Source organism: Rhea americana, unplaced genomic scaffold, assembly GCF_003343005.1.
Source record: "Rhea americana isolate MKP2758 unplaced genomic scaffold, rheAme1 scaffold_262, whole genome shotgun sequence".
In the NCBI taxonomy this organism is placed as follows: Eukaryota; Metazoa; Chordata; class Aves; order Rheiformes; family Rheidae; genus Rhea; species Rhea americana.
The window spans coordinates 1095288-1121721 of NW_028186382.1; the positions used below are offsets into that span (position 1 = coordinate 1095288).

Sequence of the window (26434 nt, forward strand, 5' to 3'; positions counted from 1 at the left end):
GGGCCACTGCTGCGGCCACCCCGGGGATCGCTGCCGCCCTGCAAACAGCCCCCGCCGCCCGCCGCCTTGCACCGGGGCGACCACGAGGTGTCTCCGCGACCGCGCAGAGCTCCGGCCCCGCCGGGGCGGGCGCCGGCCCCAGCGGCCGCAAGGTGGCTCAGCTTCCTCGCGGGCTCCATCTCCACCTCCACGTCCACGTCCACCTCCACGTCCACCTGCACGTCCATCTCCGCGTCCATCTCTTCTGTGCACGTCCATCTGCTCTCTCCAGCACCTCCTCTCCTGCCCCGGGCATCCTCGGGGACGAAGCCCTCCCGGGAGGAGCTGAGCGGAGGCTCGCTCGGTGCCGCCCCAGCRCCTCGCCTGGCCTCGCGCGCGCAGGGCACCCGCCGGGCTGCCGAGGTCGGCCCCGCTCGGCACGGCCAGCCAGGGCCCTGGCTCAGCGCGCTCCAGAGCGGCCGCCGGCACACGCCGGGTGCGTTCGCAGGCGCCGGCGGCGCTGCCCCGCTTCCCCCGCTGGGCACTGGCACTGCGTGTGCCCGGCAGCGGGCACAGAGCCGTCCCCACTTTCCTGGGCCGTGCCGCGCACTCCGGAGAAGCTCAGGTGCTTTCCCCCCCCCGAATTCGGGGAGGTGCTGGAGCACCCCGCTGGGCTATCACCGCCGCGAGCCCCCTTCCCGGGATGCCCCGGCTCCCCGCGTCCCTCGCGCGGGAGCGCTGCACCACCGCAGGCACGCGGGGAAYGGGGACCTGGAAAAGCCTCAGAGCGGCGTCACCGAAACAGGGCCGAAAAGCGGCCTCTGCTCCCTGCCCGCGCRTCCTCGCCGAGGGGCCGGGGAGGGGACGCTGCCTTTGCCACGTGCTGGGACACTTGTCCCCCGTGCCGGGCGGGCTATTTCGAGATCCCAGCTGGTGTTTGGCCAAGCCGGCCGCTTGTTTGCTGCTGGGACATAATTTTAGCGAAGGCAAATGGTTGTTTTGGACCTCCTGGCGCTGCGGTCAGCACATCTGGCCGGGGCAGAGGCCGGGCCGGGCCGGGCCGGCCGCTCTGAGCGCTGCCTCTCTCTCTCTCTCTCTCTCTCTCCCCCGCGCCCCAGGCGAGCCGTTCTCCAACCCGCTGGCCCCCGATGGCCACGACGTGGACGACGCGCACTCCTTCCACCAGTGAGCAACGGCACCCGCGCGCCGGGCGGCTCGCGCGCGCCCGCGGGCCTGGGGTGGCGGTGCCGCGTCCGGAGGCCGAGGGCGCCCCGTCGAGCACGGCCCGCAGGCTGCCCCGGCGCTGCCCTGCGCCCGCCCGCGTCGTGCCGGGCGCCCTCGGTCTCCGCGGTGCCCATCCCTCGGGCCGGTCTTTCTCCGGGAGGCGAGCGTCACTTTTCCCGTGTTTTCCTTGCAGATCCAAGCTGACCAATGAAGACTTCCGAAARCTTCTCATGACCCCGCGGGCAGCGCCAACATCTGCGCCGCCGTCCAAATCTCGCCACCATGAGTGAGTAGAGGGCTTTTCGCATAGCCCGGGTCCGAGCACAGCCTTTGGCCCCTCCGGACTCTGTTTCTGTATGACTTTCTCAACCTGTACTCTGTAGCGGGGAACTTTAGGCAGACTTTGGCTTTGCTTTGTGTTCAGGCCCATACAAACCTTGTACATGTTGTTGGAGTTAATTGGACAAGTAAGTTGGTCAGAACTGCTAGGCATGGCAGAGTGGATTTTGCATGTTTTTTTAAAATCTACATGAAGGATTTCAAGAGGCAGCCTTGTTTTTTCATCCTGTGAAAGCCCTTTGGTATCTCAGTGTCTTGTTGTGCCTGAGTTCCTGTTCTGTCTAGCTGCCTTTGCTGGTGTGAGTCTGTGCAGGTTACAATGTGTGTGGTTTCTCACCCTTTTTCAGGATGCCCCGGGAGTACAACGAAGATGAAGATCCAGCTGCTCGCAGAAGGAAGAAGAAAAGGTAAATGGGGGAAGTAATGCATCAAGAGACATTTTCTCATGTCATCTCCTTCCCATGGAAGCAATTTTTCAGCAGCTTGGGCTACCAAGGAGGACCCTAAATGGCCTGGATTATTTAGGGACTTTGGAGCAAGAGCAAAGGAGCTGAGTGATAAAGGTTTAGACTGAGTGACTGTCACTGCTTGTGGGAGTGGATGTGGAAAGATGATAGCAGAGTGGGAGTAAAGCTTCTCTGCCAGAAGAAGTAGGAGAGAGTTCTGCAGGTGACTGGCAAATCTGGACATTGCTGGAGCATCTATAATAGTGAGCATTTCCTTTGGTGCATATCTGTGTAGCAGGATGGTACTAGGAGTTTTTCCCCTTTTGGAAGGGGCTTAGCTCCTCTCCAGTGAGCCTCTGCAATGGTTTTATCTCGTCTAGTGTTTTCAAAGCAAATTGTGTCCCTTGGTGCTTTAGCACGTGTTAGGGGAAGGGGTAGGGAGCAGAAAAGGCATGTATGGGGCCTTGGTGGCTGTGTTAGCTGGCCAAGTGTTATAAGTGTAACCCTGTAATTCTAATGCTGAGCTGTTTCTCCAATCCCAGCTACTATGCAAAGCTGCGCCAGCAGGAGATAGAGCGGGAGCGGGAGCTGGCTGAGAAGTACAGGGATCGAGCCAAGGAAAGGAGAGATGGTGTCAACAAGGACTACGAGGAAACAGAGCTGATCAGCACAACTGCAAACTACAGAGCTGTGGGGCCCACTGCAGAGGCGTACGTGAGCCTGTGGCCAGGCTTTCTTACCTGTCTGCTCCAGGCTGACTCTATCATAATTGGCTCTATTTTTGTTTTACAGAGATAAGTCAGCTGCGGAGAAAAGGAGGCAGTTGATCCAGGAGTCCAAGTTCTTGGGTGGTGACATGGAGCACACTCACTTGGTGAAGGGTCTGGATTTTGCGCTGCTGCAGAAGGTGAGCACAGATAGCACGTGTTGCTTTGGATAGCACTTGTCTTAGAGTGTCACTTGTATTCCTCAGTTTTTTCTTCTTTTCCTCTAGTAGCAGAGGGTAGGGAGAAGGTAACAGTCTCTGCTCTTACAGACTCCTCAATCCAGTCTTGTCAGTGTGTTCCAGGAATAGCTTGCTCTTACGGGGAGCGGTTTAAGAGGGGCTGAGGATCTGGTGGAGGAACTCTTGCTGGTTCAGATGGACAGCTGTGTCATGGATTGGTCTGTAACATACAGATTTGCGTTGTGGCCAGGTACGAGCTGAGATTGCCAGCAAAGAGAAGGAAGAGGAGGAGATGATGGAGAAGCCCCAAAAGGAAACCAAGTAAGTAGTTAAGGATGCTCTGCTCCTGACTGCAGCAGCCCCCCATGGAGGAAGAGGATGAAGCATACAAACACTTACTGTAATGTTTCTGTTCCTTTTCAGGAAAGATGAAGATCCTGAAAACAAAATTGAATTCAAGACTCGGTTGGGTAAGACTGTCTGCATGTGGCTACTCACCACCTTACATGGGTTCTGTCGTGAAGGGTAGGAGAAGTCTTGAAGGGTGAATGGAAAAATGAAAGTCTTAATTTGTTGGACGGGAGGGTCTGGCAAACAAGAATATCTCCATTGAGTAGAAACTCTGATTTTGAGGGCTGGAGGAAGCAGCCTAGCAGGTGATTATGAGATCTCTGATCAGCTCCAGGTGCCTCAGCATGGCACTGTCCATTGCTCTTTCGAGAGCAGCTCTCCCACATGTTTCCTTCTGCTCAGGGCGGAACGTCTACCGCATTCTGTTCAAGAGCAAAGCCTATGAACGGAACGAGCTGTTCCTGCCGGGGAGGATGGCCTACGTGGTGGATCTGGATGACGAGTATGCCGACACTGATATCCCAACCACGCTGATCCGGAGCAAGGCTGACTGCCCCACTATGGAGGTACCCAGCTAGCATCCCGGTTTTTTAACTACTTTGGTTTGACCCGGCCAGGGCAGGGCCTGGCAAGAGGGGCTGCCTGGCTAGAGAATCAGCTGCTTCCTTGGGGATTTCCCTTTCAGGCGCAAACTACGCTGACCACAAATGATATTGTCATCAGCAAATTGACACAGATCCTCTCCTATCTCAGGCAAGGGACCCGCAACAAGAAGCTCAAGAAGAAAGACAAAGGTAAGACAGTTGGCTTAAGTGAGCCAATAGCAGGACTTTTTGCTTGAAGCACACCTTGAAAGAATGAGGTGTATTTTGTTGGTGTCATACGTCCCTGCGCCATGAGGTGGTGGACTTGGAGGATGGCAACTCCCTATAGTTCTGGGTCATGAAGGTGGGCCGTTCTGTGCCAGGACTACAAGGGATGGGGACAGGCTGTTGGGAACTTAGAGCTGCAAGAGTTGCAGCTGCTCTATCCTCTGTGATTAAGTCAAATTTCCTTAGGGAAATGCTCCTTGTCAGGGAGGGGCATGGTAGCTTACTGAAGGGGATATGATGTGGGAACCTCAGAGGAACTTGGGAGGACATCCTCTAGGCCTGCTGTTGTAGGGACTTGGGAACCAGGGTGGAGACAGGGAAGTTGTATGGGTGGGGTGGAGGATGACCTGCCTCTGACTGCTGCTGTGTCTTTGCAGGGAAGCTGGATGAGAAGAAACCCCCTGAAGCTGACATGAAGTAAGTGGGCCCCACTAGGATTGTTAGGTCATAGCTTTCTGCTCTTTGGAATGTCTCTCTGGATTGGGAGAGGGCCGTGTTTACGGCATCTGGAGCAAGGTGCCTCTTTGCATGTCATTTCTTTAAGTTGTTTTTAGGACAAGGAAGCCCAGGCTGAGGGCAAGCCCTGGTTTTAGTTCAGATTTGAGGTATGAAAGGGCTTTGTGTTGTCCTGGTCCACAGGAAGTAAGTCCAGGCAATAGGAGAGAGCAGAGATGCAGTGATAACTCGGATAGATATGGAAGCCAGTGGTCATCCTTAACTCTCTGCTAGTGCTGCGTGCTGCTTCTTTAAGTTCCAGTTCAAGGGGAGGTGGTTGTGGCCTCTCCTGTTGCACCATTCATAACTGGAGGCTCTTTTCCACTTCCAGTATTTTTGAAGACATTGGGGATTACGTACCCTCCACCGCAAAGATTCCACGAGAGAAGGAGCGGGAAAGGTACCGTGAGAGAGAGCGTGACAGAGACCGGGAACGGGACAGGGAGCGCGAGAGGGACCGGGAGCGTGACCGTGAGAGGGAGCGGGAGGAGGAGAAGAAAAGACACAGCTACTTTGAGAAGCCTAAAGCTGATGATGAGGTGAGTCCCTGCTTATGAAGTATGGTCTTCCTCCACCTGATCTCTGCCTTTTGGGAACCACAGCTGCGGGGTTAGTGTGGTTACTCTGGTGGCTTTGGGTATCTCCCTGGTCATGTCATCATGTGTACCTATGTTCAGCTCCTACTGAGCTCTGTCTCACAGCCAGGGGCTGGTGTGGGCCTGGGCAATTGTTGTCTTCTTCAGTGGTAAGGCAGGACTGGAGCAAGCTGATGACCCTTATGGCTTGGTCCTGTATGCATTCACTTGCCACAGACAGTCTAAGGTGGAGCTGCATGTCCTGCAGCACTGTCATTTGCCTGTTTTGAGCTGTCCTAGGTAACACTGTATCTCTTCCTTTTCTTTCCAGCCCGCAGACATGGACAAAGGTGAGTCAAGTCATGTGCAGGCTGTAGAACAGTTGCTTAGTTCCCTCTCTCTACCTGCATGAGCTCTCTGTGCTCCCACAGGCTGCTATGACAGGGGGAACTGCCTGCCCTGAGGGATGGGGATTGGAGTGAAGAGCTTTTTGCCTCCAGGCTGGTGCATGCCAGGCCTGCCTGAGTGTGCATGCAGATGTTTTCCTGGCAGTGGACCAGCTCAACAGGCTGTATGCTGGCAGTAAACTAAGGAGGTTTCAGGGTCTCCTGGGATTAGCCTTGCAAAAACTGCCCCTCACTAGTCCTGTTCTGTCATCAGATTGGAGTTTGTTGCTCCTCAATTTTTCTCCCAGCTCCTCCTCTTCTACCTTGTATGGAGAAAAGCAACTGTCCTGCTGCCTGTTGTCCCATCCTAGGACTGTCCATCTCAAATACCTTGCACAGGCTGCCCTTGGCTGCCACAGGAGGCTGTATGAATTGGTCATGCAGAAGGGGGCTCATGTCAGCCCTACATGTTTATCAAGAGGAGCTGTTCCCCCACCAAAACTCAGTCTGCTGCTCTCTCTATCCCAGGACCTGGCTCAGCCAAGGAGCTCATCAAATCTATCAATGAGAAGTTTGCTGGAGCTGCTGGCTGGGAGGGAACAGAGACATATCCTTTACCATCCGTGCCAGCCTGGTTGACTACAGGGCTGGGCTTCCTTGGAGAGCAAGTCTTGCATGAGCATACTTGTGTGGCTGCCCTTTCTCAATGCAGTAGGGCTCCTTTTGCTGTAGTGGAGAAATGTCACCCAAACTTTGCTACATGTTGTACACTACATACAAGTCTTGCAGCCTCTAAATTGCTTGTTGTGGGGCAAGCAGATGCCTGGGGAGTGGGGGGACAGAGGGAGGTGGAAGAGAATTGCTCTTTGCCTGGCTGTGCTCAGCCCTTTGCTATGGGGCTACGTGGTGTTGCTGTGCTGTTGCTTTCCTTTACCAATGTCACATTGAAGAAGCCAGAAGACAAGAAGCAGCTGGGCGACTTCTTTGGCATGTCGAACAGCTATGCTGAGTGCTACCCTGCCACGTAAGTGAGCCCCAGGAGGCTGTGAGGTGGGAGTGGGAGGCACAGAAGGGGGCTACTTTTCTCTAGCAGCAAGAGCTGGCACAGCAGCCCCACTGTCCCTTGCTGTCTCTGTTTGGAGGCCTTGTCACCCCATGCAACTGGTTAGTAAAATACTCCCTGCATTCAGATAGAGATGACTTTTCTTTCTTAGCAGGTCTCTGCTACATCTACCTGGGGCCTGCTGCCCCCACCCAGTCCTGTCCCAGTCCTCTTGCAGGGAGAGATGAAGGGGGCTTGGAGTTGGCTGTGTGCCCTGGTAAAGGATGCCCTCATTAAGCTTGGGCTGCAGAGCAGTCAGTCAGCATAAGAAGAGCAGCTTTCAGCCTGTAGAGTTATCTTAGGAGTATGTGCCATTTGACCTTGGATGCCCTTGTGATCCAGGTTTACCTTTATAGCTTGCAAGTGGAGTAACTTCCCTCTGGTCTGGGAATTAAGCGTGTTTGACCTGGGGCTGTGAGAGATGGCTCGCACCGGCTTGCTGCCTTATGAGCTTTGTAGCTAGGTCATGAGGTCCTCATTTGTGTCCCAAGGACCCTTCTTCCAGCACTTTTCTTATTTTTCTTTTGCAGAATGGATGATATGGCTGTGGATAGCGATGAAGAGGTGGACTACAGCAAAATGGATCAGGTATGGCATTACAAACTTTTAGGACCAGGTAGTTATCTAAGCATCAGTACAGGCTCAGAGGAGCCCACAGGAGGGGAATGTGCTTGTGCAGGTGGGTTGGATGCTCTGGACCTGGATGTCGAATGTGTTTCAAGGCTTGCTGAAGCGCTGTGTGTCTGGGTCTGTGAAGGAGCTATTGTCCTAGGGAGCAAATACACGCTGCTTTCTGACAATTAACGGAGAGGCTCTTGGGATGTGAGCTAGTCTGTCTCGACTCCCTGTTCCACAGCATCTACCATTTGGAGTTCCTCAGGGAAGGGATCTCAGAGCCAAATCTAGGCTTGCTGCTAGAGTTCAATGCTGCTGCATTGAACATTAAGCTGACAGGAGGATGAGATCTTACCTGAGCCCATAGGCTGCATAAGAAGTACTGGGGAGCAGGACTGAGTCTCTCTCTCTTTTTTTGCTGCAGGGTAACAAGAAGGGGCCCCTAGGCCGCTGGGACTTCGACACGCAGGAGGAGTACAGTGAATACATGAACAACAAAGAGGCTCTGCCCAAGTGAGTGCAGCAGTTGTGAAGGGCTGGATGCAGCTGGAGGAGGGTTCTGAGTGGGGACGGTAACACTGGCCAAAGCTATGCTTTGGAGAAGCTTAAATCAGGAAGGAGATGGATCCTTTGAAGAGGGGGGACTAGAGAAAGATCCCCAAAGTCTGGTGCCTGGTGGCTTGTGTTTGCTCTTATTATCTCCCTTTGGGACTTCAGCTCAGAGAGATCCATGCTGCTTTCAGGGATCCAATACAGCCCTCTGGAGAATAGACTTGTAACTGGAGCAGATCTAAGTGTCCATTTTCACTGTCAGCCTAGTGCATCTGCTCTGAGTACTGTGCTCTCTATCCTATTCCTTCCCCAGAGCGGCATTCCAGTATGGAATCAAGATGTCCGAGGGACGCAAAACCCGTCGCTTCAAGGAGACAAATGACAAGGCAGAGCTGGACCGACAGTGGAAGAAGATCAGTGCGGTAAGTGCCTTGAGCTGGGGTGCTGTCTGCCTGGGCCACGGACTGTTAGCATATCTTGGGATCAGGAGAGTTCCCGCACCAGCTCTGCACTCACTGACACCTTTCTTTGGTCCAGCCTGTCATTGCAGCCAGGCATTGCTGATGTGCAGCAGGTCTGGCTCCCTCCAGAGCTGGATCTGTTCTGTACCAGATCATCAGCCAGACCCAGGTACCTGAGGCTTCGGGAACTAGGAGGTATCCAGAGGCTCAGATTCTCCTTTTGCAGCTCTTTCACTTTGAGCAGCCCTGATCCAAGTAGCCTTGCTCAGGGCCTTCAGGGCTCTGCAGCAGATGAATGTTTTCAAAGCTGACAGCTCTGAGCTGTCTGAATGGGCTTGGAGGGGACCAGGTGTGTTACTAGTCCCTTGTTCCCCAGCTGGTGGTGCTGGGAGCTCTGGGAGGAGGGTGTCATGACAGGACGAGCTGGCCATGAACAGCATGATTGGGTAGGAGAAAGCAAGAACAGAAACTAAGAAAACATGGCTTATCCTTGCTGGCCCAGAGGGAACAAAGAAGGAACAGGGCAAGTTTTTCTAGGCTTTGGGCAGCTTGTGGCACAGCCTCCCCTTACCTCAGCTGGCTTCAGCCCTCTGCTAAAAGACCAGAGCTCCACCCTGCCTTTCCCTTGTAGGAGTGAGTTGACCTTGTGTGGTTGCAGGCAGCCATCTACCCTCAGGGTAACAGAAGCTTGTGTTTTCTTTGCAGATCATCGAGAAGAGAAAGAAACTGGAGGCTGATGGGTTAGTATAATTGCCTCTGCTGTTAGTTCAGTAGCTGGGCAGTTCTGAGGCCTGCATCCTTCAGTGTGAAGAACATGGCTGCCTCCTGCCAGCTCTCCCTGGGGCTGGAATGGGCAAGGACTCCCGATCTCCCTGCCAGCTCTCATCAGTGGGCCTGGAGAGACAGTGGAGAACATTCAGCCTCTCCAGAGTGTTTCTGCAGTGCTTGCAGGGCACCTCTGTCCCTGGCTGTGGGTGGGTGCTGAGCAGCCCTAACAGCTGAGGGCCCTGCTTGGACTCTTCCCTGTCGAGGCAGTCAGCTGAGCACGGTCTAGCTGGGTGCACCAAGGAACTGCTGAGTCCCAGCACTCTGCTGTGAGGTGAAACCCTTGGCCCCAGGGCTGAGTTCTGGGTGGGAGGAGGCTTGAGTTGTTTGCTCTGCATTCTTCTCTCCAGCATCACTCCCATATCTCATTTCAGGGTTGAGGTGAAAAGGCCTAAGTACTGATGCCCTGGCTGCATTCTCATGTCTCATCCTCCAGCTCCTGGAGCCCCTGCCCACTGGATGCTGTGTTCCTAGAGCTCATTGACATGCTCCCTTGGCCTCTGAGCAATCTCCTCTCTGCTCCAGGCTGGGGTGATGTGTGCTACCTGATATTGTGCTGTCTGGCTGTGCTCCAAGGCTCTCCCTACTCTGGAGCCAGCTGTGCAGCCTGTGATTTGTTGTAACCCTTGTAGCTGCAATAAAATTGCACTAACTTTGAGGGAGTGTGTGTCTGTGTGAACTGAGAGCAGCATGAGCTCCTTCCCTCATACAGGGGGTCTGTCCACCCCTAGTAGTGACCATCCATTTGGGGCTTCAGCCTGGTTCTGCTACCCTTGGCATGGCAAAGCCACCTCCACTCCCTTGTCCCAGATAAGAACATCTTGCATGGGAGCTGCCTAGGGCACAGATGAGCCCTGTCCAGCAAATAGAGCGGGGGTAGAGGCCAGAGCTGGTTCCAGATGGTTCCAGATGTTGGAACCTGAAATGAATTGCAGTTAAGCTTTTAACAGTAATGCTGCTGTACCTGCAGAGAAGTTGGTAACAAGTTAGGAAGGAATTACATCTTTCTCTTGCCCCAATCTATGAAGTGTGGATTTCCAGGGCACTACTACCTGGCTGTGAGAACCTGCAACTAGTAAAGATTAGAGTATGTTTAGGCTATCTTAGTACCTGGAGAAACAGTAAATGCTATTCTAATGGTGTTTTGGGGCTGGAGAAAATTAGCTGCTGAGCCTACTGGAGGAAATGACACAGCTGTCAGGAGTGTAGCAGGCACCTATGTCTTGATGCTTGGGAAAGAAATTGGATGCTGGTTTGAGGGATTTCATCATTCATCATGAAAGAGTCATACTCCTTCCTGTGTGTAAAATTTGTCCAAGCTGCCAAAATGGCTGGTGGTGGGACTGAACCTAGCATGGGAGCAGCAACCCTCCCTGAGCTCTACAGCCCCAGCCTCAGAGCTGGTCTCTGCTGCCCAATGCTGTGGCTCGATGTGCAAGGAGCCTCTGTCACTGTCTCAGAGGCAGGTAGGGTGTTGGGGCTCGGGGTGACACTTTGCTGTGCAGCCCGGCCAGGGGACTAGCTGTGTGGTGCATGTGATGGGGCTGGTATAGCAGAGAGCCTGGGGACGTGGCCACCACGGGGCAAAGCTCATCACTGCAGTGTGCAGCCTGCAAAGAGCTGGAAATGCCCATAAGGGCAAGTGTAGAGATGTTGCTGACTGCTTCTGGGGGTGTGGATGAGGTGCTGAGCAGCACCTTTGGGTGCTATGTGCTTCTTGCAGCTAAGCCTTTGAGAGGGGTTGAGCTCCCACCTGGACATAGGTTACCACCAGGCCCTGGCTGCTTTCTTCTGGCACACAGGACTCTCACGGGAGGGGCAGAAGAGGCCACGGCCAGGGTATTTCTAGAGTCAGATGGCACAAAGAAAGGTGCTGCCAAGGGCTCCTACCAGCTTCCTGAGCGGCACAGCAGGAGCCTAGTGTGCAAATGAGTAATTAAAAAAGAGAATATGTTACAAAGCCAGGTACATTAACAAACTAAAAGATAATGGACTGGCGTCCGACAAAAGGGCCAGGGGTGCCCGCGGGAATCGAACCCCGAACGGGGCGAAACTGAGTACAACTCAATTTGCCGAAGTAACCGCTGGGCTATAGCCGGCCCCAGCATGCCTCTGCCCTCCCCTGCTCCTAAGAGCTCGGGCTGCGGCCGCACGCAAGTGCAGCCGTGACGTACTGCGGGCGGTGGGCGGGGCTGCGGCGGCCCCGGGAGGGCTTTAGCGCCCGGCGCTGTATGCAAACGAGGGGGCGGGGAGTGAGCCTGCGCCTGCGCGCGGGGCGGGGTCTGCGMCGGGGCGTGCACCTGCGCGGCGCGTGGCTGCTGGGCCGGCATGGCGGCGCCTGCGGTGGTGAGCGCGTCGGGGAGGGCGGCGGCGGCGGCCTCGGCCTCGGCCTCGGCCTCACCGCGCCGCTCTGCCCCAGGTGTGCGCGGCCGGCGGCGAGGCGGAGGCGGAGGAGGAGGCGGAGGCGGAGGCGGAGGCGGAGGAGGCGGCGCCGCCGCGGCTGCGGGACGCCCCTGAGGACATCCTCCTGGAGGCGGCGGCTAACGCCATCGCCCTGCACCCGGCCCGGGCTGTGCTGGCGGCGGGGGACGTGGACGGCGACGTGTACCTGTGAGTGGGGCCGCCCGCCCGGGTCCTCTGGGGCCACGGCCGTAGCCCAGGGGAGGGGGGCAGGGAGTCCGACGGGGCTTCTGCTGCTCGCAGGTACTCGTACTCCTGCGTGGAGGGGGACAACCGGGAGCTCTGGTCGTCGGGGCACCACCTGAAGTCGTGCCGGGACGTGGCCTTTTCTCCTGACGGGCAGAGTGAGTGCGCAACCATGCGGGGCGGCCAGGCCTCGGCTGGGGCGCTGGCCGGCGGGGCAGGAGCCCGTGGCCCCGACCCACGTGCCCACCGTGGTGCCCTCGGGGCTGACACGGCTCTCCAGAGCTCTTCACCGTGTCCAAAGATAAGTCTATCCACATCCTGACGGTGGAGGAGGGCCGGCTGGAGACGCGCTTCTCGAAGGCTCACAGGTACGTGTGCGCAGACCACGCAACCCCTGGGGAGGGGGATGGCTCATCYGAGGTACTTTGACACCCCGTTTCCTTTTCGTCCTGTGCTGGGCTACAAGCCCAGGGCCAGGCAGGCAGAGGCTGCCCCAACGCTTTGGGCTCTGTTTACTAGTGACTGGAGCAAGAGCCTGTGCCGTGACTATGCCAATATGGGGCTGGGGTCTCTGCAGCTCGGCCCTCAACTGTGTGCTGCCTATCAATGATCACGTCTTTGCCACGGGGGATGACGGTGGCGCACTGAAGGTGTGGGACCTGCGTAAGRGAGCCACCATCCTGGAGGCCCAGCAGCACGAGGAATACATCAGCGCTATGGCTGTGGACAGTAATGGGAAGCTGCTGCTGACTGCCAGGTACCGCAGGGCTCCTCAGTGCCCGGATCAGCTCCATGTGCTCATGTAGGGTGTTCCCCTGTGACCTGGGCTCATGCTGTCTGCACCCTGCTCTGGGATCCTGCACCTATGATGGGCCCATTCTGTCTCCTGCAGTGGTGATGGCACCCTGGGTGTCTTCAACATCAAGAGGCGTCGCTTTGAGCTGCTCTCAGAGCCACAGAATGGGGACCTGACATCTGTTGTGCTTCTGAAGGTAGGTGCTAGGCCCTGCTGCAGCCCCACAGCCCCATGGCTTGCTCTCCGTGTCCCCAGGCTGCTTGTCTTGCTTCCATCTTACATTTCTCTGCCTGGCTCAGAGAGGGAAGAAAGTGGCTTGTGGCTCCAGCGAGGGGACAATCTACCTCTTCAACTGGGATGGCTTTGGGGCCACTAGTGACCGCTTCGCTCTGAGGGCAGAGTCCATCGATTGCATGGTCCCCATCACGGAGAACATCGTGTGCACGGGGTCCCTTGATGGAGTCATCAGGTCAGAGTGCTCCGGGGCTGGGCTAGGATGGGGGGAGGCTCTGGGAAACATACGGGATGAGATTGGCCTTGGGTGGGAGYGAGGAGGATGAAAAAGAAGGAAGGTGAGCAACAGTTGTATTGGTGCCTAGGGGGTATGTGTCTGACCTGATGCCACAGGGGCTGGGCTTCTGGCCTGGATGAGGTCACGGTTGCCCCAGGAAGGTCCTCGCTCAGGTGTCACTCACCTCGTCTCCAGGGCGGTGAACGTCTTGCCGAACCGAGTGCTGGGCTGCGTCGGGCAGCACGCGGGGGAGCCCATCGAGCAGCTGGCCGTGGCCCCGGGGGGGCAGCTCCTGGCCAGCTGCGCCCACGACCAGAAGGTGAAGTTCTGGGACATCTCCTCGCTGGCCTCCATTGTGGTGGACGACTACCGGAAGAAGAAGAAGAAGGGGGGGCCGCTGAAGGCCCTGAGCAGCAAGGCCGCGGGCAGCGGCGAGGACTTCTTTGCGGACCTGCGCGAGGAGCCGGAGGCGGCGACGGGGAGCGACAGCGAAGACAGTGACTGAGGGGGCGGGGCCTCGCGGCCGGCGGGGGCGGGGCCTCGCGGCCGCGGCCGGCCAATAAAGCTTTGCTGGCCGCCGTCTGGCTCCGTTGGTGCGGCGGCTGGGGGTGGGGCTGTCCAGGCCACGCCCCCGCGGGGCCCTGCCGCCGCTGCGCCCAGGCGTCGCGAGCGCGTGCGCGCCCGGCGGGAAGCGGCCGGCGCGCGGAGGTAGGGCGCGAGCGGCTGTTGTGAGCTCGAGCGGCCCGCTCACCTCATTGGGCCGTGCCGGCGGGTGGCGGTGTTCTCATTGGCTCGCGGCACTGCCGCTCAGGCGGAGCCGCGGACGGGCCCGCCTCGGGGGGGCTGTGGGGACAGCGGCGCTGGGGGACTGCCTCAGGATGGGGCAGCCGGGGCTGGGGGGTCCCTAATGTTGGGGGGGGGGAGCAGCATTCATGGCGGGTGCTGGAAGCGTGTGAGGGAGCAGCCCCGGGGGGGGATCTCTAGGGTTTGAGGGTGACTGGGGCCTTGACGAGAGCTGTCCCCAGAGTGACGTTACCTGGGGAGGGGGGGACGAGGCTGGGGGTCACTTTTGGGGCAATGCCTGGCTTGGGGGGTGACATGGGTGCCTGTGGTGGGGAGGCCCTGGTGCCCCCTTCAGCCCCATGCAGTGTGGGGACATTGACCCTGCTGGCTATGCTACATGGTCTCCACTAGGCTGGAGCTGTCCTGAGCTAGTGGTTGTCATCGCCTGAGGCTCGGCAGACTCGGGGCAGGGGTTCGTAACTGCTGACTAGGTGACCCTGCTTGAGCAGAGAGGTTGGACTAGATGATCGCCAGAGATCCCTTCCAACCTCAACCATTCTGCAACTCTGCCATCAGAGCTGCTTGGACTGCCCAGGTGGCTTTTGCATGTTCCTCATAGCCGTGCACCAGGTAGCATGACCACGTGTGCTCATCTTGCCAGGCAGGGTGCACGTTGGCCTTGAGGCCTTGCTAGAGGCGTTGGCTACAGGCACACGGATCCCTGGCAGCTAAGACTGAGCCAGGGGAAGGGGACTGCTTTCCTGTGACACTCTGTGGCCTGGAAGAGCCTGCATCCTGCATTACACTCATGGGATTTCAAATCCCGTAAATCAGCATGGGAGTCTTGATCTTGGCAAACAGCAGGAATGCTGATCTCCCTGGACCTAGGCAACCTGCCATGTACTCACTTCAGTCCTGCTCCTTAAGACATGGCCAGAGAGGGCCACTCTGGCTCTAGAGAGAGACACAGCTGTTAATTCACAGCATGGCTCCCCAGCTGTTTCTCCTAGGTATCAGCAAGTCCTGCCCTCTGAGCTGGCCAGCCCTGAGACCATGGGGCCAGTGAAGCGCATTTGCTGCATTGGGGCTGGCTATGTGGGGGGTCCCACGTGCAGCGTTATTGCTCAGATGTGCCCAGAAATTGCTGTCACTGTGGTGGATGTCAACGAGGAGCGTATTCAGGCCTGGAATTCGGACCAGCTGCCCATCTTTGAGGTGAGACTCTGCTGGGCAGGCAGGCTTCTCAGAGGAGGTTGCTACAGTCCTGTACCCCTCCACCACAGCCCTTTGCATGCAGTATTTTAGCAGAGCACATTGCCTGGATAGAGTAACCTGATGTGCCCAACTGTAGGGGATCTGCTGTTCCCTTTCTTCAACAGCTTCCCCAAAAGTATGGCTCTGGGTGCTGATGGGTACTCAGCAGGTGGTACCCAGCACTCTGCCATGCATCCCTGTTCTCAGGGGCTCATGCCTGCCCCTTTCCTTTGCAGCCCGGTCTACAGGAGGTGGTGGAGGCCCAGCGTGGCATCAACCTCTTCTTCTCAACTGATATCGACAAGGCGGTGAGAGAGGCCGATATCATCTTCATATCGGTGAGTGGGGAGGGCAGCCCATGGCTAAGACCTGCCCCACGCTGTGTCCTCTCTGGGTCTGAGTGACAGAGGAACCTCCTTTTCCCCCAACTGCTGTGGCCACTCAACTCTCCTGCTGCATTGGCTCTCCCGGTAGGTAAACACTCCCACAAAGACCTTTGGGCTTGGCAAGGGTCGGGCGGCTGATCTGAAGTACATCGAGGCTTGTGCCCGACGCATTGCCCAGGTAGCCACAGGCTACAAAATTGTGGTGGAAAAGAGCACGGTGCCTGTGCGAGCAGCTGAGAGCATCCAGCGAATCTTCAGTGCCAACACCAAATCTGACCTGTCCTTCCAGGTACAGCATGGGTGGGAAGCATACTGGAGCAGAGCCCTCACTCCCAGCACCATTAGGTGCTAGAGACCCTTGGGAAATCACAAGTCAGGGGGTGGCTGGGGAGCACAGGAAGATGTTGTATCAGAGGGGAGGCCCCTGTATCTCATTGCTAGATCAGGGACAGCAAGAACTGAAAGAAAGGAGTATGTTGGTTTACAACATCCCACACCCACACAGTCTCCTCCCCACAGGTCTTGTCAAACCCTGAGTTCTTGGCTGAAGGCACAGCCATCTCCGACCTGAAGAACCCCGACCGCGTCCTCATTGGTGGTGATGAGACACCTGAGGGGCAAAGGGCGATCGAAACCCTTAGCAGCATCTATGTGCACTGGGTGCCCAAAACCCGTATCATCACTACCAATACATGGTCCTCAGAGCTGTCCAAGCTGGTACGTACTCCTGTCCCTAAGCTGACCCAGGAGATGCAGGCAAGGGTCCCACATATCCCTTTTGTCCAGGCTGCCAACGCATTCCTGGCGCAGAGGATCAGCAGCATTAACTCCATCAGTGCCCTGTGTGAGGTGACAGGGGCTGATGTGGAGGAAGTGGCCCACGCCATTGGCACAGACCAGCGCATTGGTAACCGCTTCCTCAAGGCCAGTGTGGGTGAGTCCTGCACCTTCTGCCCCAGTGGGTGACTGCTGCCCTCTGCAGCCCACCGTGCTGTACCCAGAGGGTTCCTGCTCCTCTGTCCCAGGAACCGTGAGCTGGGTCTGCACTGGTGTCCAGGCTGGGACGTATCATCTAGACTGAGACATATCTACCTGGTAGCTTGCTTGTCCCTCATAAGCCCTGGTGCCCCCCTGGCCTGTTCAAGTTTGTTTTCTACCTCTCCTAGTGCTGGGGTGGAGGAGGAGGTTTGCAGCTATCTTCCTACCCAAGGGGGCCTTTAGGGTCTCTGGCTGGCACTGTCTGACCATGGTGCTCTGTCAGAGCAGGTTTTGGGGGCAGCTGTTTCCAGAAAGATGTCCTCAACCTGGTCTATCTCTGTGAAGCTCTCAATTTGCCTGAAGTGGCTCGGTACTGGCAGCAGGTAAGCTCTGATCAGAGTACTATCTCAGCAAGGGTTGAAGTTGGAATCCTGCTCAGGGAGCTGGCCCCCACCACAGCTGCTGGGTTGGGGCTCAGCACATGGCCTGACCTGCCACAACACTTCCCACCAGGTGATTGAGCTCAACGAATACCAGCGCCGGCGGTTTGCTGCCCGTATCGTCAGCTGCCTCTTCAACACTGTCACGGACAAGAAAATTGCGCTGTTGGGCTTTGCATTCAAAAAGGATACCGGGGACACAAGGTACCAATGGGGTGGGGTGGGGAAGGAGCATCTGAGATGGGCCATTCCCCTTTCTGTAGTCATTTGACAGGCACAATGTGACGAGTCTCCTACTCTCTACAGCTCCACCTCAGAGCAGCAGTGAAAGTACTTATGTTGTATTCCCATGATGTCCTAGTGAAAGGGAACCTATCCGTGAGGGGAGGTGGCATTGGTCTGGCAAGTCACTGGCTCATGATGACTTAACACTTGGAGCTGGGGAGAGGCTGGTCTAGCCATGGGCTGTGTGGGGAATGTGAAAGGCAGTGTTTAAAGGAAACGTGAAGGCTAGGCCCAGAGAGGAGCTAGAGCTGGGAAACCAAGGGCYTCTAGCATAGATTTGGCCCTGGCTCTTGCCAGCTGCAGCAAACAACTGATCACCCTGAGGTGGGCACACAAGACCTCYACTGGACCCCACACGGCTTAGCTCTGCTTCTCTCAAACCAGGGAGTCATCCAGCATCCATATCAGCAAGTACCTCATGGATGAGGGCGCCCATCTGTACATCTATGATCCTAAAGTGAAGAAGGAGCAGATCATGCAGGATTTAGCCCACTCCACTGCTTCACCTGAGGATCTGGAGAGGGGTAGGGCCCATGCTTGCCTGAGCTGTCCAAGACTGCAGGCCACTGACACTCCCCAGCCCCAAAGCCTGGCACAGATCTCTTAGTGCCATCTTGTGTGCTAGGAGGTAGCCTCCTGCTGTGCTTGTGCTGGTTCCTGTCTTGCAGGGCTCAGCCTGGTCTCCATTGCCTCAGACCCCTATGAAGCCTGTGATAATGCCCATGCTATTGTCATCTGCACTGAATGGGACATCTTCAAGGTAAGGTGCCCAGCCTTGGCCATACTGCTCGGAAAGACTCAGCACCCTTGTGGTTACTCCACTTAGGCATAAACTCTGCCACGTTCCCCTTCTCTTTGTGGCACTGCTTGTTCCTTGCCCTTCAAATCTGAGCCGCCGCCTGGAACATCTAACACTACAACCACTTCCACCCTGGCTGTGAGCCAAAACTTTCCAAACAGGAGGGGCTGTTCTAGTTAGATTCCCGGGGGCCAAACATCCGGTTTGGCAAGCCAGCACAAACACATACACACACACACACTAACACTCTTCAGTAGCAGGCAGTTTATTAGTAGATACTTACAAACAGACCGACCCGACGGTAATCTTGAGAAGGACCACCTCAATGCTTGTCCCGATTGTCTGCATGGTGAGAGAGAGAGTCGGCAGGCACAATCTTTTCGGGCGTCCCCGAGGAGGCAACGTGGTCCTCTGTTGTGTAGCAGCCTCCCCCTCCTTCAGAAAACTCCGGCATTTATGATTACTTGCGGTAGGCAGGAGTCCYGGCACCTGGGGCCAACAAGTGCAGGGAGTCTAGCCCAACTCCGCCCCGGTTGCATAACCAGGCTGTGATACTGTGCACACGTGCAGACTTATTTCGGGGGCCACATTTGACTTTGGAGATCGCTATTTCACTACTCTTCAGCTTCTGACCTTCATGTTGACTGCTTCTCATGGTGATTCTGTGGCTTCCAGCCACAGAATCTATATGTGACCAACCGCTGTTCTTTCTCACCGATTTCCAAGACCTTGTTAGTTACTTATTTGTATCCTGCGTAACACAGCAGTAGTGTTCTAGGCACTAAAAAGTTACTGCACTAGACTATTCTCACCAAGTATCAGGTAGTACAGATACAAAAGTTGCAACACRGACCATTCCCATCAAGTATCAAGTAGTACGGATACAGGGGCTAGGGAGGCCTGTGGTCCCAGCTCAGAGAGGCCACCACTTTCAGCCCCAGTTCTTACCTTTGTGCACTCCACTTGTGTGTTGTTCCAGGAGCTGGACTATGAGCGAATCTACAAGGCCATGCTCAAGCCAGCCTTTATCTTTGATGGCAGGAGGATTCTGGACAACCTGCATGGCCGGCTGCAGCAGCTTGGCTTCCAGGTATGGCCTTGGTGCCAGCAGCTAAGCTGCTACTGAGCCCAGCCTTGGTGCCTGGGGTACTGCCAGGCCTAGGGTTTGCTTAGGGGTGGTTTGTACTCCAGGTGGAGACCATTGGCAAGAGGATCAGCCAGCGCCTCTCCTTCACTGCCAGCACTATCTCCCAGCTGGACCTCCAGGCTCCTCCCTTGAAGAAGATTAAAATATGATGTGTCTGTGGATACATCATAAGACACATCTGGAGGGATGATGATGTGGCTGTAGCTGGTGCTGTTGACCATGGATAAGATGAGTGGTCTTCCTGGGAACAGGCGCTCCATCTCTCCTGGAGTCTCACTGAGGTGAGGCTGATTTCTCTCCTTCCAGATTGTCACAATAAAGAGACTTGGCTGCTACATGAGCTGGAGGGAACCTTCTTCCAGCCCTCTTCCTTCTCCTGGCAGCTTACAGCTTCCTCCATGGCCCTGAGCCACACTAAGGCAGGACACGTTCCCACAGCCAGCCTGCCCCTCTGCCAAGTGTATCTGTGTAAGGCAAGAAGCAAGATGAGGGAGCTCACMTCCTCCTACACCCAGGGAGAGCCCCATGCTTACGGGACCACTTTGGTCCCACCTGAACCAGGGCAGTCATCCTTTCTTCCAGTGCCTCTGAGGCAGGGAGGCACTGGCTCAGGCCAGGGAGTTTTGGGGTTCACTCCCCCAGGAAAGCAGGAGAGGGAGACTCAGAGAGCCCCTGCTCCCTTTCCTCCAGGACTCCCTTCCCCAAGGGGCAGTGCTCCCCAGCCTGGGGCTTGGGGCAGATGGGGAGGGGGGCTGAGCATTTGCTGGGTTCAGGGTCCATTTCCTCATGCCCAAGAGTGATGGTGAGACCTGGGGGGACCAGGTTCTCAGAGTTGAACTGTAGCTCCTGAAGGATCTTCCTCTTACTCCAAGCTAGCATTCCAATGGAGACCAGGTGGGAGCAGCTCTAGCTCTTGCCCAGGCCACTCCCTGCCTCAGTGGCCTCCTGGGATTTCTGGCTGCAGAAGATTGTTCGGCCTAACTGCCCACCCTCCTCCTCATGCACGCCTATCTGGGACCAATGCACCAGGCTGGCATGCTAAGCTGGACCTTGTGATACTACTTTACCTTGTGCCCACTGATCCGGATCTGCTCCTGAAGGAAGCAGTTGCCTGTGGCTCCAAGCAGTGCCAGGTGACTGGTGGAGGGCAAGCATATGCTGAGGGTGGTGCTGGATGCAGAGCTCCAGATAGTACTGTCTGGGGTGACTCTGGTGCCTGGGACACAGATGCTCTGAGCAATCTCCCAAGCAAACCCTCCCCAGTGACAGTGCAGCCTCTTTGCCCAAGCATGGAGCTCCAGGGCCTCCTGATCCTCCTCCATCAGGGACAAGGTCTCCCTTGTCCAGACACAGATGGCAGCAGCACCAGAGTGCAGTAACTTGGAAGGTAGGGGTGTGTGTGTGTGGGTGTGGGTGTGGGTGTGGGTGTGTGGCAGGGGGGAACCACTCTGCAGATGGACACATCATAGGATCACCACTCCAAGGCAGGCAGGATTCCCAGCTTGGTCTCTAAACAATTCCTCACTGAGTGCATCCACAGTCTTTTCCTGAAATCCTGCCCCCAGCTCCAGCCTTGACACAGAACAGAGGCTTTAYGCTATCGGGGGCTGCCTCCCCCCAATCAGCCATATGATGGGGGATCCAGCCTGATGGCTGATATCTCTCCTTCACAGCACAAGTTGGTCCCACCAGCTCATTGGCCTGAGTGCAAAGCCTGAGGTAGGTTGGGAGGTCAATTAAAGGCCTCTTGGCTCTAGTCACCACTTTGAGGTGTGTGCCCATGGGCACAAGGGGAAATGTGCCTGTGCTGTCCACTCCAAGCCTGGCTGGTCACACTCCCACTGCTGTTTCCACAGGGATTGGGAAGAATCACCTGGCTCAGCGGGGAACCTCAGCTCCACTGCCACTTGGCTGAGGAGCAGGATGAGCTGGCCATCCCTGTGTCCCAGTAGGAGCTGCTTGCACTTTAGGGCTCACTGGGTCACATCAGCACCTCATAGTCTCTCCTCAAAGCCTGCCAGAGGCTGGAGCTTGATGAGGAAGGCAAGTCTGGTTTGCTGGAGGCCTGCGAGCTGATGCACCGAGAGCACCAACTAATGTCTCTCCTAGGTGACCTTGCTGCACAACACATAGCTGATGTCCTAACACAGGACACCTCCCTGAGCCTGTCCTGGGAGATGAGGAGGTGGCTCCTGCAACCCAACATTACTTCTTATTGCCTGCAACCTAGCAGTGTGAGGTGGGGGGGGAGGGGGGAGATGGAAGGAGCACCCTAAACAGAGTGCCCCTCACCCAAGCCTCACAGCTGCCCTCCACCTAAGCATAAGGCCATGGCAAGGGGCCTGGCTCCCATGTAACATAGGCACACTCCAGAGAAGGGACGTAGCAGGGACACCAGGACAGCCAGTGGTTTGGGAGACATGGGCCTCCTCCAAGAGGGACACACAGGTCAGTAGGGCTGAGCAGATGCACAGACACCCCACGACCCCAGAGCGAGGCTTGTGCCCTCGCAACCCCCATGCACACCCCATCTCACACACACGCAGGGAAACTGAGCACAGCTCCTGGGGCACAGCTCAGGGMCAGGGCTGCGAGCCAGCTGCATGGGCATGCCTGCTCCAGCCTCACCCACACTGGGGCAGCACGGCCTCAACGGGGTGCTAGCCTCCTAGCAGCTCTTGGGAGAACCCTGGCCTGTGGGGCCGTCAAACACATCAGAAAGGCCTGGCAGCAGGGCGGGGTGTACGTGTGTGTGAGGAGCTGAGCCTTTGAAGGCCTTGGAGGAGACGGATCAGGGCATTATTCAGGATCCCCTAGACATCATTACACCTGTAGGGTACTCTCAAACTCACATGGAGGTGGTGGCATGTACCAAAAAGCACAGAGGGGCCTAGGACAGCAGAAGACACCCAGCTCTCTTGGTCACACTGAAAACAGGGAGAAAGCTCAGCAGCACCTAGGGCTCTAGGAGGCACCAAAAGACCCCAAGAAGGTGCAGAGAGATTTAAGGGAGTGAATGGAAACTATGCAGACCTCACCTGCTGAGCAGCCACATGGGACAACAGAAGCTGCAGCGGCAAAAGACGACATAACACAGCAGGCGCCTTCCAGGCAACTTTAATACCAAGTGGCCGGCTTGTTGCCGGTCCTCCCGGTGCTGAGGACTCATTCATAGATAGTTGATAACCCCACTGCTGCTTCCTTGCAGCCCAGGGATACAAACAGCCCCACATCTCCAAGAGCCTTTAGATGCTCTCCTAGTTAAAAAGCAGCTCTGCCAGGAAATGGGACATACCCCCTTTATCAGGACAGTCCCCATGCACGGCCCTGTCCTCATCCTGAACGCTGGCAACATGCCATCAGCCAGACCGTTCCTCGGATACCAGGCATGCCAGCAAAGGAGAGCCAAGGCCACGCACAGTGCCCATGATCCCAGGCCAGCCCCTGCGGCCCCCTAAGCCTTCCTGGCCTTTACCCACTGCCAGAAGTCCCTCCAAGCAGTTTCCTCTTCTCCCAGGACCTACACCAGGCTTCCCCACCAGAGCAGAGCAACACAAACTAATTAGAGAAAAGCTAAACCAGGTGGGTAAAACCTACACCCACCAAAAACAGAACAGAACCAACTGCTGGCTGAGGACGTGGCAGCCATCACAAGTTGTGACAGCACCTCCATTCTCCAGAGCTAGCTTTCAAACCCAAACAAACTCAAACCAAAACAAACAGGACCGCATCCCCAGCTGGCCCTGCATCTCACTCCTGTGGACTGGTGATGAGTAGGCAGATGGTTCAGGTTTGGCCCATGGTTCAGGCGGGATGACTGCCTACATGAGCTGGCACCCTGTGACAGAGAGAAAAGTATCAGGCTCTGCAGGAAGCCAAGAGCTCAGAATCCCAACACCTCCTCTTAGCTCCTCATGCCCTTTGCTTCCAACCAGGAATCCCACTCCACGCTTGCATATTCTAGATTTGGGCTCAAATCCTTGCCCCACTTGCCAGGCTACGCTGGGTCCTTCCCCGATTGGGTCCCAACCTGCCCTATGGAACACACAACTTCCACAGGCCCAGGAGATGCTGTAAGACGTTGGGAGAGGTGGGTATTGTGCTGGCTCTGTGGAAGGACTCACCTAGTATCCTGAGCACCTGCAGTGCCAGCATGTCCTTTGCCTTTTCATGCCCACTGGCACCTGGCACGTCTTGCCGGACCCATGTGAACCCACTGAAGGGCACTGGGTACGCCGGGATCACCACTTGACACCAGAACCGCAGCCACCCATCAGGGTTTTCCTGGACACATTTTGTAAAGAACAAGGGGGTCCCCAGGTGTCTCCTTCGGCACAGGGCATCCAGACGGTCCAACACATTGCACAACACTGGAGACAGGGGCACCTGTGCCTGCCTGAAGCTTCCTGGAGACTTGACACGTGGCACCCAGATGGCCAATGGCTTTTCCTCACTGGATCGTAGCTTCTGTTTCAGGTCAGGTTTCAGCCAGTCCACCCTCATTTCCTCCTCATGGATCCTCATATTCCCTGTGCAAGAGAGATCTCAACTTGCAGGAGACACTTGTGCACCAGCCCTCTACCTCACAGGAGTGCTACAGGCTCTGCAGTCACTATCACACTGTCCCTTCCTGTTCCCCAGCATCTGGCACAGTGACCCAAGGGCTATTCTAACTCCGACCCAGAGTGCATAAACCACAGAGGATCCTCCACCTCCGTAACACCTCGCTCAGCCACAGGCCAGCTCTCATTTCAGAGTACTGCTTCTCCACTCCATTTTGCAACCAAGCTAAGCTGGGGCACAGGGCTGCAAAGCTTGGGTGTTTTTAGAGACAAACTACAACTACCTGGAGACAGGTGCAAAGACGACGGAGCCAAATGCTTCTCAACTGGGGCAGATAAAAGTTGGAGACAGACACAAAAGCTGAGAAGGTTCAGTTTGGATCTTTGGGAAAYATGTCCCATAAGAGGCTAGTGGAGCCCTGGGACAAGGCACTGAGAGGTGTGATGCCTCCACCAATGCGGTTTGCAGAACTTGGCCAAAGCCCCAGCTGACACAGACCAGTACTGCTGGTGTCCTTGCTCCAAGCAGCCAACTAGACTGAGGCCCTCCAGATGCCCCCAGCACTGCTCAATTTGCATAATGGCTGCCAGGGATCAGCCTCATAGAAGACCACTGGTCTTAGAGGGAACATGGGGAGAAGACAGGGGATGTGATGTCTCAAGGCTGAAGTCACCCCCCAGCTGAGCCTGGAGCTGGGGCCAGTGCTTGCCTAGACATACCAGGAAGACAAAACCCAGCACCATCCCATAGCAAACAAGCCTCCCCCTTGCCTCCCAGTACCTTCCATCAGGCTTTTCTTGGCCATGGCAGCAGCCCGGTGTGAGTTGTACTTCAGCACAGCAAGGTGGGCCTGCTTCCAGTAAGGGCTGGGATACAGCGTGATGCTGAGAATGCCCTCAGCAGCCTCCTGCAGCATGGCCTCCAGGTGCTTCCGGCTCAGCGAGGTGGCCAGGCCATCCATGCTCAGCTCACACTTCTCTGTGCTCCTGCACACCAGGATGGCACAGCCTTCCTGCACCTCAAAGTTGTTGAGGGTGGTGATTGCCACCTTGGCACTGCGCCGGTTGCTGTACTTGGCATAGGCAAAGCCCCGGTTGAGCCCACTGAATGTCATCATGAGACGAAACTCGTAGAGCTTCCCCACACTCTGGAAGAGGGGGATCAGCGTGTTCTCGTACATGTCCTGCGGCAACTTCCCAATGAATACCTCCGATCCCGTTGGTGGGGGGTCACCCACCCAGCCTGCAGGTACACAGTGACAGTGCATGGGGGCAAGACCCACTTAGCCTCCACGCCCACCAGATGCCCAGGCATGCCACGCTTCCAGTGCACGGCAGTACTAAGATGCCCTTCACATACCTGGTGGCGGGCCGCCATATCGCCTCTGCCCGTTGACCTGCACTAGGTCGATGCCAGTTTCCTTCATCCAGGTGAGCAGGGCCATCTTATTGACTTGGTTGATGCTGTCAGTCCAAGTCTGCAAAGGCAGATGACGCTACAGCGGCTCTGGGCAAAGAGTTTCCAGCCTCCCAGCGAGGCGCATCCCAACCCCAGGAAGCAACCATAAGCCCTACCACCAGCTGGCCATGGAGGAACAAATGCTTTGCTGCTCTGCCTTTAAGGTAAGGCTCCTCGGGAAACCCGAGCAGACTCCCAACACTGTACGTTCTAAGAGCTTCCACGTGTGCTCTCCAAGCCTGCTCCATGTGAAACAGTCAACTCCAGAGATTTTTGTACAGCACAAGGACACTGTTGGTGTTCCTCTACAGATACCCATTGGAGCTTTGAAAGCAAAGACATAGGCACCTGCTCAATAGCCTGCACTGTTGCAAGAAAGGGCTAGAGCCCTTTCTGGGACCCCCCCAGACAGCCAACTCTCTTCTCTGCCAGCACCTTCCTATGCTTTGGGGTCACAAAAACTTCAAGGAGGGACTGAAAACACCACCTATGTGACAATATTATGCTTTAGCTCATTAAGTGCTGCAAGGTCCCATTAGGGCCTCTGAAGGCCACAAACTGAGTAGATTAAAATGTACCCAAACGGGTAACTTTAATCTGATGTACCTTTGCATCATCAGGTAACGGCTGCTCTCTCTCTCCAAGCTGTTGGCCTTTTTCGAAGGTGAGAAAACAGTTTTGTATAGAGGTGGGGACTCTACAGTGGGTCAATTCTGCTGAGAGGGAGCGGAAAGACCAGCTTCACCTCCAGCCATTATGCAACTAGGCCTCCTGCGGCCACAGCGCCAGAGCTGCGTTACAGCCCAGGCTACTGCCCGCCCCTTCGGCCATCCTTCCCCCCACCCCGTCTCGGGTAGCTTGTGCATGCGGGCAGGCCCTCGGGAAGGGCAGGGCCCGGCTCTCCAGGCACAGCCRCAGCCGATTAGGTGCTAACATCACCTTGATGGTCCCTAAACACCACCCAGGCACGGAGCCAACCCGCTGCCCCGAGGACACGCAGGAGGGCAGGCGGGCGGGCTCGGGGCTCCAGGCCCGGGGGAGCCATGAGCTCGGCCGGCTGCCCCGCCGGGAGGGTCCCGTTCCCACGGAGCCAGCGCAAACGCGCCAGGAGAAGGCGCGGAGCGAGGGGTCTACGCCGCCCCGACGGCTCTCAGGCTGGGCCCGACCCCGCCGCCGCCCAACGGAAGGTGCCTCGGGGCGCTGTTTGCCGGTGCGGACCA

At 56.5% G+C, this 26434-nt stretch overlaps 4 protein-coding genes across 7 annotated transcripts; 3 read left to right on the top strand and 1 right to left on the bottom strand.

Moving 5' to 3' along the window:
• Nucleotides 1-682: 682 nt before the first annotated feature.
• On the top strand, nucleotides 683-9826 carry IK (IK cytokine). Its single transcript, XM_085307719.1, has 20 exons — nucleotides 683-731; nucleotides 1098-1164; nucleotides 1397-1489; nucleotides 1890-1949; nucleotides 2531-2698; nucleotides 2781-2895; nucleotides 3185-3255; nucleotides 3358-3404; nucleotides 3688-3851; nucleotides 3971-4079; nucleotides 4535-4574; nucleotides 4984-5191; nucleotides 5559-5577; nucleotides 6142-6218; nucleotides 6555-6637; nucleotides 7246-7303; nucleotides 7755-7843; nucleotides 8196-8304; nucleotides 9049-9083; nucleotides 9543-9826. Exons 1-20 carry the CDS (start codon nucleotides 683-685, stop codon nucleotides 9568-9570), a joined length of 1689 nt encoding a protein of 562 aa, XP_085163845.1. The 3' UTR covers nucleotides 9571-9826.
• A 1647-nt stretch (nucleotides 9827-11473) lies between these two features.
• On the top strand, nucleotides 11474-13699 carry WDR55 (WD repeat domain 55). Of its 2 annotated transcripts, XM_085307739.1 has the most exons (8): nucleotides 11474-11514; nucleotides 11588-11778; nucleotides 11872-11972; nucleotides 12095-12182; nucleotides 12392-12571; nucleotides 12707-12806; nucleotides 12910-13079; nucleotides 13317-13699. In XM_085307739.1, exons 1-8 carry the CDS (start codon nucleotides 11497-11499, stop codon nucleotides 13624-13626), a joined length of 1158 nt encoding a protein of 385 aa, XP_085163865.1. In that variant the 5' UTR covers nucleotides 11474-11496; the 3' UTR covers nucleotides 13627-13699. The 2 variants fall into 2 exon arrangements, with proteins under 2 accessions (XP_085163865.1, XP_085163866.1); XM_085307740.1 differs by lacking the exon at nucleotides 12910-13079.
• Nucleotides 13700-13782: 83 nt separating this feature from the next.
• LOC146594326 (UDP-glucose 6-dehydrogenase-like) lies at nucleotides 13783-19567 on the top strand. Of its 3 annotated transcripts, none has more exons than XM_085307741.1 (12): nucleotides 13783-13829; nucleotides 14902-15119; nucleotides 15395-15496; nucleotides 15633-15833; nucleotides 16064-16261; nucleotides 16331-16478; nucleotides 16811-16905; nucleotides 17036-17166; nucleotides 17632-17771; nucleotides 17916-18007; nucleotides 19026-19136; nucleotides 19238-19567. In XM_085307741.1, the coding sequence occupies exons 2-12, from the start codon at nucleotides 14958-14960 to the stop codon at nucleotides 19340-19342; spliced, it is 1485 nt and encodes a 494-aa protein (XP_085163867.1). In that variant the 5' UTR covers nucleotides 13783-13829; nucleotides 14902-14957; the 3' UTR covers nucleotides 19343-19567. The 3 variants fall into 3 exon arrangements, with proteins under 3 accessions (XP_085163867.1, XP_085163869.1, XP_085163868.1); XM_085307743.1 differs by having other exon boundaries at nucleotides 13784-13829; nucleotides 15033-15119; XM_085307742.1 differs by having other exon boundaries at nucleotides 13794-13829; nucleotides 14915-15119.
• Nucleotides 19568-22097: 2530 nt separating this feature from the next.
• On the bottom strand, nucleotides 22098-25955 carry DND1 (DND microRNA-mediated repression inhibitor 1; the record flags this gene model as incomplete). Its single annotated transcript, XM_085307720.1, has 5 exons — nucleotides 22098-23031; nucleotides 23318-23722; nucleotides 24537-24998; nucleotides 25116-25233; nucleotides 25821-25955. Coding segments are annotated over 5 exons (1137 nt in total), but the record flags the coding sequence as incomplete, so codon positions are not given.
• Between the last annotated feature and the right edge of the window lie 479 nt (nucleotides 25956-26434).

Bases quoted from the DNA above. Each gene is read 5' to 3' on its own strand.
- LOC146594326 (XM_085307741.1), top strand. From the start codon at position 14,958: ATGGGGCCAGTGAAGCGCATTTGCTGCATTGGGGCTGGCTATGTGGGG. The intron at 15,497-15,632 runs GTGAGTGGGGAG...CTCTCCCGGTAG, and splicing joins CCGATATCATCTTCATATCG to GTAAACACTCCCACAAAGAC. The intron at 15,834-16,063 runs GTACAGCATGGG...TCCTCCCCACAG, and splicing joins AATCTGACCTGTCCTTCCAG to GTCTTGTCAAACCCTGAGTT.